The sequence below is a fragment of the Castor canadensis genome, chromosome 7, assembly GCF_047511655.1.
Source record: "Castor canadensis chromosome 7, mCasCan1.hap1v2, whole genome shotgun sequence".
In the NCBI taxonomy this organism is placed as follows: Eukaryota; Metazoa; Chordata; class Mammalia; order Rodentia; family Castoridae; genus Castor; species Castor canadensis.
The window spans coordinates 28,380,707-28,390,934 of record NC_133392.1 but is presented as its reverse complement, the minus strand read 5'-3'; the positions used below and the strand labels follow the sequence as shown (position 1 = coordinate 28,390,934).

At 51.5% G+C, this 10,228-nt stretch overlaps 1 protein-coding gene across 10 annotated transcripts; it reads left to right on the top strand.

Annotated features, from left to right (window-relative positions):
• Positions 1 to 462: 462 nt before the first annotated feature.
• On the top strand, positions 463 to 9,996 carry Sfxn3 (sideroflexin 3). 10 transcript variants are annotated; one of them, XR_012449648.1, is made up of 12 exons: positions 1,566 to 1,890; positions 3,127 to 3,290; positions 4,008 to 4,178; positions 4,535 to 4,633; positions 5,008 to 5,083; positions 5,244 to 5,329; positions 6,095 to 6,222; positions 6,401 to 6,450; positions 7,576 to 7,625; positions 8,203 to 8,250; positions 8,504 to 8,963; positions 9,630 to 9,996. XR_012449648.1 is itself a non-coding variant. In XM_074078486.1 (11 exons), exons 2-11 carry the CDS (start codon positions 3,130 to 3,132, stop codon positions 8,598 to 8,600), a joined length of 966 nt encoding a protein of 321 aa, XP_073934587.1. In that variant the 5' UTR covers positions 464 to 737; positions 3,127 to 3,129; the 3' UTR covers positions 8,601 to 9,996. The 10 variants fall into 10 exon arrangements, 9 of the variants coding, with proteins under 9 accessions (XP_073934592.1, XP_073934587.1, XP_073934591.1 ...); XM_074078486.1 differs by lacking the exon at positions 1,566 to 1,890 and adding an exon at positions 464 to 737 and having other exon boundaries at positions 8,504 to 9,996; XM_074078487.1 differs by having other exon boundaries at positions 1,564 to 1,875; positions 8,504 to 9,996.
• Positions 9,997 to 10,228: the final 232 nt, after the last annotated feature.

Sequence of the window (10,228 nt, the reverse complement as noted above, 5' to 3'; positions counted from 1 at the left end):
CCTGGGACAGCTGCAGCCCAGGGCCCCGAGATTCCTGAGGCCCCAGACTACTACTACTTCTGGTCTAAAGTGGCTGCGTGACATTCTCCCACGTCTTGGGTGGAGGATCCACTTCTTGGGTGGAGGATCTGCTGGTGAAAGCCCTACAACCACCAGCACAAAACCAGGGGCCAATTCCTCTTGAGCAGCTCTGGGACCCAGAAAGCAGCCCCCACACCCGGTGGGCCCTCCCGGTCCCCAACTCTCGGTTTCGGCCCCTCTCACCTGCTGGTGTGTGCGGCAGCCGCCCGCCTAGCCCGCCCAGCGGGCGAGAGCCACTGCAGCAGCGGGGAATCCCGCCCACGCCCCGCGGGGCTGCGGGAATAGGGCTGGCCTGCGGGGCTGCGGACTCCCATTGGCTGATGGGGCCGCCAGTCACCCCCTCTTAGCACCTCCCGTGCGAGCCCGGACTGCAGCTTGTCACCTGGCCTGGCGCCTCTGGGCTCTGCCCCCTCCAGTTCTGACTCCCACCTGTCGTTCTTTCTTTTTTTTTTTTAATTCGTTTATTCATACGTGCATACATTGTAGAACCTAGGTCTTGGCTCTGAGCTGGCCCCCCTCCCACTAGAACTGCGTCTTCTCCAGGCTCATGGAATTGCCTTGGTCACCGCTGGTTCTCCGTAGGGGAATGTCACCAGAGAAGAGCAGGAGTAAGCTTGTGCTTGGTGTGCAGCAGGCATGCTCTGTATGGTAACTAGGTGAGTGTATGTGTGTGTGTGTGTGTGTGTGTGTGTGTGATGCCTTCTTTCTTCACCTGTATCCTTCTGTGTCAAAAAGTGTCTTTCTGGTCACTGTTCTGGTTGACTTTGCTTGTTTGTTTTTTGTTTTGTTTTGTTTTTTTGGTGGGTCTGGGGTTTGAACTCAGGGCTTCGCACTTGCAAAGCAGGCGTTCTACCGCTTGAGCCACACCTCCTGTCCATTTTGCTCTGGTTATTTTGGAGATGGGGTATCAAGAACTATTTGTTGGCCTCGAACCGCTATCATCTCAGCCTCCCAAGTAGCTAGGATTACCGACACGAACCACAGGCGCAGGACTGTTTGGTCACTCTATTCTGGAAAGGTCGCAGGGCAGGGCAGCTGGTCTCAGGACATTAGAGGGAAGAAGAATCTGAGCCACATGTATAAATGCAGGCAGAGATTATCCAAGATTTCTGGCACTTCACATTCCAAGGACTGGGGCTAAGACCTGTGGTGCAGGATTAAGGGTTGGGGGGCATAAGGAGACTGGGGACACAGTGGAACTAGGGATTGATTATAGAGGGGGGCAGGAAGAGGTCTGGAGACACGGAAGGGGCACAGGAACACAGCAGTGAAGGGATGCAAGGGCTGAGATGCTGCTAGAGGAGCTTGTGGATACTGGAGTAGAAGTCCAAGGGGTTAGGCTGGCAGAAGGCATTGCCAAGGTAGGCATCAAGTAAACAAGCAGTAACCCGAGCACCTCCAGGCCTGCGCACCGTCCGAGGCCCGCCCTTCCACGCCGCCCACCAGCGTTTGGTGCACATAGACCTCTTGCTGCAAAGGTCGGGTGTCCCCGGAGGCAAGCCAGGGAACTGTAAGCCAAGGGTGCCCCTCCTCCCCTCCTCTCTCTGGCTGGGAAGGGGCCAGAACGGATCCCCGCCATATGATTGGCTCAGTCTGGGTGACCTGGGCTGGGGGCGCGCCCCAAATGACATCCACCGCCCCCGGGCTCTGCCAATCTCTGGGCGGGCTGGGCAACAGAACCTGGGGAGCCTCGGTCCCTGCCGGCTGCTGAGCGTCACGCGTGACGTCCCGAGTGAAGGCTGGGAGGGCCGAAGCTAGCGGAGAGGAAGGCAGATCTGAGCGCTGCAGAGGCTGGTAATCCCGGAAAGCGTGAGTGCTTGTGGGGTTCGGGAATCAGAGGTATGGAAGATTGAGGTCTGGTACTGTGTGTGTGTGTGTGTGTGTGTGTGTGTGTGTGTGTGTGCGCGCGCGCGCGCACGCAGAGAAAGAGACTAGCCTTGAAACGCAGTCTGTCCTGTGAATTCATTATCTTGGATCTGTGGAAGTCCGTGGAGCACAATGGAAGGTTGGCTAGGGGGAAGGAGTGTTAGGATGAAGCTGAGTGTGGTCACACATTAAAGCGTCTGAAACTGATGGATTTGGTGTGTGTGTGTGTGTGTGTGTGTGTGTGTGTATAATGCTCCTTGTTACTGGGGTATACCGGGTGTGTCCACCCTGTTTGTGTGTCTGGGCAGGGCGTGCCTGTCTTTGTGTGTGGGTATGTGAGTGTGTGAGAGAGAGTCGGGTGTGTCAGCCTGTGAGGGAGGAAGTGGGGTCGGAGGGGATTAGTCACTCTGCAGGATTTTGCCTAGCGCAGCCAGATGGCTGCCTCCGGCTTTCCTCTCTGTGCTGGGTGGAGGGGGCATCTGCAGAATCCCACACTTTCTCCAGGTAGGTGGCTCAGAGAGCAATGCATGGGTATCTGTTGCCAGCCCTGCCCAGCCAGGGACCATGGAGAACCTTAGGTCATTCCGTGTGGGTTTGGGAAGTTGTGTTTGGAGAGGGGACATATACATGCCCGAGTTTACACAAACAGTTACCATCAGAGTTCCCTTTTTTGAGATCTGGAGCAGATAAGCCCTCAGGTGGCCAGTGAACCCTTGCTGTCCTCCAATCAGGGACAGGAGTGTGGGATGTCTTTTGCTGTCTTCCCAAACAGCCTTTGGGGTTTATGTAGGTCTCAGGGCAGCTGGAGCCTGAAGCTGATACAGGCATGGGTGTGTAATGCATGTATTTTAGACTTTTGTATTTTAGACAAGTAGCTGTCACGATTAATTGCTGCTCATATATCAACCACACATATGTAAATCCTCACCCATGAAAATCTGCACCAGGCCAAAGCCCAAGGAAATGTATTTTCCTGGTTCTGGTCTTCCCCTCCCCCTCCTCCAGTGGGTGTAGGTCCCTGGCAAGGACATTACCTAAGAAACAACTCCTCTCCCACTCTTACCTGGAGTCACCTTGAGCTCTTGAAGGAACTGGCCATAGGCTCAAGGACCAGGCCAGGGCCACCAAAGCTTCCCCCAGGTGAAGCTCTTGGATGTAGCCCTTGGCTTTGTCTTGCAGAAAATGGGTGACTTGCCCTTAGATATCAACATCCAGGAACCTCGCTGGGACCAAAGCACTTTCCAAGGCAGAGCCCGGCACTTCTTCACTGTTACTGATCCACGAAATCTGCTGTTGTCTGGGGCACAGCTGGAAGCTTCCCGGAACATTGTGCAGAATTACAGGTGACCCCACCATTCAAACCTGTACCGTAAGGGTCTCATTTTCTGTCATTAATGTAATGTGCTCAATAGCTGCTTCCCCAAGCTTTGGAGTGACCCACTTGCTTTCCTCAACCCCCTCACTCTCTTGCCTACCACAGACAACTACAGTACAGAGGTTTTTTGCTTTTGTTATTGGTTATTGGTGGTACTGGGATTTGCACTCAGGACTTCACACTTGCTAGGCAAGTGCTCCAATTGAGCCATGCTTCCAAGTCCAGCACAGAGCTTTAACCCAAAGTATTTTAAGCTATTTAGGTTGAGGGGGCACCATTATATTTACGGGTGAGAGACAGCTCTGTCCTTCACAAATCCTCTCACTGCTGGTCCACTCTCTACAAGAATGAACAGGCTCAAAGCAGAATCCCAAGGAGGTAGGAGGACATCCCTCTTGTCTTCAGGAGGAAAAACGTTTGTAATGCCCTCAGGCATTTTGGACCCATTGGAAACCCACCATCACCTATGACCCAGCAGAAAACATGTGGCTAGAAGGAAAATAAAAATAGGAAACTCGGCTTCTGGGAAGCTTTGGCTTTTCCCAGAGATGAGGAGCTTCTTTACTCTGAGATTGGGGACAAAGTACCTGGTCCTCTGCCCAGAGTTCCCTGAGCAGAGCAGACAGCCTGGGAAGGCAGATCTGCCCTCTAGAGCAGCCTGTCAGCATCTTGTCGACTTCCTCAGGGCTGGTGTGGCGACCCCAGGGCTCACAGAGGACCAGCTGTGGAGGGCCAAGTATGTGTGTGACTCTGCCTTCCATCCGGACACAGGGGAGAAGGTGGTCCTGATTGGCCGCATGTCAGCCCAGGTGCCGATGAACATGACCATCACTGGATGCATGCTCACCTTCTACAGGTAGGTCTGTATCCCGTGTTCCCTTGCTGAGTGCTCTGCACTGGAGCCCATCTTGGTGATTATGTGCTTCCTGTGTGGCCCCTTTGGGTAGAGAATAGTGGTAGGTGGGAGTATTTGTTAGAATCTTTCCCATTCTTCAGAACTCAGCCTCAGGAGTTCTACCACCCTACAGACACTGAGTCCATTTGTGTAAGAGGGGTCTGCAGGGGTTACCAGGACAGGTTCAGGGGTCACAACTGGCTCCCTCATGAGGGTTTGGAGTAGGCGTTGAGATTTCATTATAAGAGTTCAAGAACTGGGGGATGGGAGACACTGTAGAAAGGGCAAGAGTAAGAACTGAATCTTTGTTCCCTCAGGAAGACCCCAACTGTGGTGTTCTGGCAGTGGGTGAATCAATCTTTCAATGCCATTGTTAACTACTCCAACCGAAGTGGCGACACTCCCATCTCTATGCGGTGAGAACCAGATCCCAGAAAGAGGAGCAGCATCCTCTCCCCCAACCCACTGTGAACTCTTCTTGTCGTTCCTGATACCCGTGGGCTCTTGTGCCAGTGGCTCAGTGCTCCTCTCAACAAAATCCTCCCTCCTGGCCACTGTCCCACCTAATTGAGGGCATGAGGTCCTCTGGTATATTTTGAGGGACCCATGCCTCTTTAGAGGGAGGGAGTAGGAGTTCCATATGTGCTTACACTGGAGCTGGGGAAGGCTTTCTTTGCAATGAGGCCACCCTCCTACACCTTATCATTGAGGATTTGGCATCTCCCTGAAGGAAACAGCCACATGCAGAAATCTTCATCTCTCCCTTGTGACCTGGCTCTTCCACCCACAGGCAGCTGGGAACAGCATATGTGAGTGCCACCACTGGGGCTGTGGCCACGGCTCTGGGACTCAAATCCCTCACCAAGGTAAAGGCTCCTCCCTTCACTGCCTCCCCTTTCATCCTGTACTCACCTTCTTCCTGCTACACTCCAAGTCCTGACCTACAGGTTCCCTGGATCTCTCCCAAGAATCTCCTCCCCATCACATGGCCCTCAGGGACACTGACCAATGCCTTTCCATCCCCAGCATCTACCTCCCTTGGCTGGTAGATTTGTGCCCTTTGCAGCTGTGGCTGCTGCCAACTGCATCAACATCCCCCTGATGAGGCAGAGGTGAGTGACCCTGGCTCCTGGCACAGGCATGCCCAGTATGAGTGTGGCAAATCAGCCAGCCATGCACTCCAGTCCAGAGTGGGGAAAATCCTCTTCCTCACTGGACACGAGAAGTTAGGACCTGAATCAGACTGCCCCTGTATTCTGTTCTTTTTGGGGGGAAGTGTTACTGGGGTTTGAACTCAGAGCCTCACACTTGCCCGGCAGGTGCTCTATTACTTAAGCCACTCCACCAGCCCTGACCCTCTATTCTGGAAAAACTGATTCCAGTGATTAAAAACCAGCCCCATGTTGCCATGAAGCTGAAGGAGGAAGACAAACCCAGAATTACAGAGTACAAATGACTGAGGGTTTACTGATGGGAGTGTGGCCCTAAGAGCAGTAAGACCAGTGGACCCCACTATTTGGGTCAGAAGAAAGGGGGCTATTATTCTGGTCAGCCAAAGCACATCTGATTTATCTTAAGTCAATATCAAGGACGTTAGGCACATTAGGCAGTGACAACACCAGGGTCTGGGTCATAAAGCTCTTCACACCACTCTAATAGTTTTGTTTATAGTATTCTGGGAAGCTGCAGGGAAAACCTACCAAGGTCACTCAAGGACATTCATGGTTGGTTATGACTCAAGATGGCTGCAGTTATATCAAGCTGAAGCCATATGCCTTAGGATCCTTGGGTGGGAGAACCAACCTTTGAGTATAGGATGTATAAGTCCAGGTAGGACTTGGGGCTTGTAATCTACCCTAGCCCCCTTCTCTTTTTAGGGAGTTGCAGGTGGGCATTCCAGTGACTGATGAGGCAGGTCAGAGGCTTGGCCATTCGGTGACTGCAGCCAAGCAGGGAATCGTCCAGGTGGTGATATCGAGAGTCTGCATGGCAATTCCTGCTATGGGTGAGGCAGGGGTGGCTGGGTGGGGCATGGGAGGTGCTGAAAGAAGTGGTTCTTAAGGGCTTTTGAGGATTTAGGGGGAATAAGACTCTGGAAGGAGCTGTGAGGGGAGTGCCCCTTCCTTAGGGCTCCCAACTTTCACTCCACTACTCCCTCTTTCCCTCCCTTGCTTTCTCCTCAGCTATTCCCCCAGTGATCATGAACACTTTGGAGAAGAAAGACTTCCTGAAGGTAGGTGACTCACCTGTCCTATCCTGAAAGTGGTGGTGTCTGGGAGAAGTGGCCAGTCCCCACCCAGTCCTCTCTCCAGCTGGGCCTGAGTCTTAAGAGTTGCCACTCCTTCTCCTGCCCTTCATTCATTCAGAAAGAATGACTTGGGTGGAAGGAAGGAACACTGAGGGATAGGAGAAGACAGGGAAGGAAGGAAATGACTTCTGTCTTAAAGAAACATAGTCACACTTGATATCATACTCATGATGTCACCTAATATATCACACACACACGTACACACATGACAGAACAGAGGGAAGCAAGGCATAGAAATACAGGCTCTGGCTTATTCATTGAATCATTTATTTACAAATATTCACTGAGCACAAATTATGCATCAGACATGTTTGAGGGCTCAGAATACAGAGCAGAATGAGATAGTTCTTTGATAGTCTCTGACCTTATAAGGTTTATAGTCTAGTGAAGAAACCAATAAAGAAGCAACCAATAAGTGTGTCATTATAAGTTGTGAAGTGTTCTTTGTAGGAAGCCAGTGAGGCAGTGTAATTAATTGAGACTGATGGGGGTGAACAATTTAGATAGGGTGATCAGAGAAGGGTCCTCTAAAGACCCAAAGAATGAGAAGGAGACAGCCAGGCAAAGAGCTCAGAATAGAGTGTTTCAGGCCGAGAAAACAGATAATGCAAAAGCCTTGAGACAGGAACAGGCATGCACATTTAGGGAACAAAATGGTGGTCCGTGTGGCTGGATCAAATGGAGAAAGGTGTGCTGAGCAGATGTGTTTGGAAAGGGATGGATTAATGCCGCTGGGATGAGAAGTGAGTGGAGGTTCAGAGGCAACTTCCTGAAGAAAGAAGCTACTGGAGGAAGTGAGGGAAGAGAAAGAGGGTCAGGGGAACCAATATTGAGAGGTAAGAATGTGTGATGGGATGTCAGGAAGCAGGCCTGGCTGGAGTAGAAGGCTGCTCTCTGGAGGTCCCAACCCTATCATGGGCTTGGGAGAGAGGGCCATGTGTCCAAGGGCTCAAAGGAAGGGCTGTTGGGACAGAACCATGGTGGGTAAAATGGGATGGAGGTTAGGGAGGCAGGGCACACAGCCATTCCATTGTCTCTGTCTCCCCACAGCACCGCCCCTGGCTGGGGGCACCCCTGCAGGTGGGACTGGTAGGCTTCTGGTAAGTGTGCAAGGAGTTAGCTGGGAGCATGTGTGAGTGCCTTTCCGTGGTGGGTGTGGCAGGTATTTATTGCCTTTGAGATGTTTACATACATCATTCACTCATTCGGGTGGTATCTTGGACATCTGAAGGGCATACTGTGTGTGTAAGGGGGTAGTTCCTATCCTTAAAGATCAAGAGTTTAGTTGAGGGGTTCCATTCTTTATCCACCAGAGGAAACCATGGAAATATACCCTTTGACACCATCCAGGAGTTTCTAGCCCATTTCATTCCTGATTCTGCCACTTTCTGTCATGGGGCTTAGGACTGGTGCTTGGGAGGATCTTTCCTCAGCCAGAACCTAAGGTCAGGGCTGGACTTAATGTTCCTAAAAGATCCTTTGGCTCCAATCCCCACTCCTACGGCTTGAGGTGTAGCTTAGTGGCAAAGCACTTGCGTGGTAAGGACATGACCCTGGGTTTTGATACTCAGCACTGAAAAATAACACCCCTCAGAGGCCATCTCCATGGGTGGATACAAGGAAGGAACACTCTCAGGCCAAAGTTTCTCAATTATTTCCAATGCTCTTCTCTCCCAGCCTGGTATTTGCCACCCCTCTGTGCTGTGCCTTGTTCCCCCAGAAGAGGTAAGTGCTGTCCCCAGGTTTGGCTGGGAACTCTGAACAGGTCTCTGTGTCTCTGGACCAACTGATTTTCAGGCCCTTAGTGTGTTCCAGGAAGATCTGGCAGGTACTCAATTGATTTGAGGGTGGGAGAAATGATAGTGAGCCAGACCTTCTAAAAGTAGGAGATGAACCTGGGAGGAGAGAGATGGTAACCTCTGGGCCTGAGTGGTTGAGTCCAAGGGACATTCAGCTGGCCTGTGCTGTTCTGTTGCAGCTCCATACATGTGACCAGGCTGGAGCCGGAGCTGAGAACTCAGATCCATGAGCAAAACCCCAGCATCGAGGTGGTTTTCTACAACAAGGGGCTTTGAGAAGGGTCAGCCTCTGTCCCCTTCCTTACCTCTTTGGGCTGCTGCTCTGTGCCACCTTGCCACCTCTGCCACTTATCCATCTGCTGGTACTGGACAGGGGGCTTGGTGGGGGAGCAGTTATTGAGACCAACAATCTAGTAGGCTGGGGGAGGCACCCCCTTAGCCTTTTTCCTCTCTTCTCTGGTTTCAAAGAGAAGACTTTGAACACGTTCTGTGCTCGTGTGTCTAGTACATACATGCGATACATGTATGTGTTTACCATTTGGTCCCAGAAGTTAAGAGCAGACATGCTGTCTTGGGATGTTCTGATAGCTGGCTTCCTTCCTCGGCCTTCTGCTCACCTACCAGCAAGCCAAGTTACAGGTGGGATTTCCTTCCTTATATTCTTCTCTGCCAAGGCATTTCTGACAGCACCTCACCCCTTCTGAACACAGGAGTCCTGAGATCTCAGGACAGAGACTGAGGGACATAAGCAGGCCAAACTGGCCTGGATCCTTCAGGTTTCTGAGACCCAGCTCCCTAAGCTGGCTCAGGACCTGGGCTGGCAGGAGAAGCCATGTTGGGATCTGGAAGACAGGGGAATTATGCATCCCAAGACCATCTTCCACATCCTAGAATGGCTGTTTTCTCTCCTCAACCAGAACAAAGCAGTGTCAGTATCCTGTACTTGCTGCTTCTCCCATGTCCTCCACACTACAATGTGGGCACCTTTATGTACAACCTTTGGAGTTCTTGGTCTGCTTTGATATCATGATCTCAAATAGAAATCTGACAATCCAACTCCTCCCCAACCAGCCATGCAGGCACAGCAGGCGTTCCCCTTCCAGAGCTGCCACCATCCACACCCACTCACAGAGGAACACGTGGGAATGCTGCTTAAACTCTACAGGCCTCATGTGCACAATACATAGACAGGGAATATTGTGCTCCATTGACCCTTGTTAGCTAGTCACTGTAACCCTCTCTTTAGCATCTTCCCTTTCTTTCCTTTTCCTTTTCCTTTTTCTTTTTCTTTTTTGGCAATACTAGGGATTGAACCAAGACCTGACATATGCTAGGCAAGTGCTCTACCACTGAACTATGCCTCCAGCCCTTCCTTTTCCTTTCGGCCTAGCCCTACCCTCTGTCTGCCCTCACCCCCAAGAAGAGGACGGTCTCAGGCCTCAATGACTGGACCAAATGGAAGATGGGTTTGGGGTTGGCATGGGGACTAGTGAATCCAGAGTATAGTCAGAGCTCGACTCCAACTCCCATGACCTCTGGCTGAAGAGGTGGGTGGAACAGACAAAAAGGCCCCAGTGGGGTCCTGAGTCCACTTTCTGCTCCCCCTATTTCACCTTCCCCAGTGATAAATAGCATGGTTAGTCAATAAACTGCAAACCTGTCTACTTCTTTTTTTTTGGTGGGACTGAAGTTTGAACTCAGTGTTTCACAGCTGCAAAGCAGGTGCTTTACTGCTTGAATCACAGCTCCAGTTTATTTTACTCTGGTTATTTTGGAGATGGGGGTCTCAAGAACTATTTGCCTAAGCTGGCCTCAAACTGTGATCCTCCCAATCTCAGTCTCCCAAATAGCTAGGATTACAGCTGTGAGCTACCACCTCTGGCAACCTATCTCTTAATCTCCAC

Coding starts and splice junctions, on each gene's coding strand:
- Sfxn3 (XM_074078486.1), top strand. CDS start 3,130: ATGGGTGACTTGCCCTTAGATATCAACATCCAGGAACCTCGCTGGGAC. Junction 6,451..7,575: donor AGAAGAAAGACTTCCTGAAG/GTAGGTGACTCA, acceptor GTCTCCCCACAG/CACCGCCCCTGGCTGGGGGC. Junction 8,251..8,503: donor GCCTTGTTCCCCCAGAAGAG/GTAAGTGCTGTC, acceptor GTTCTGTTGCAG/CTCCATACATGTGACCAGGC.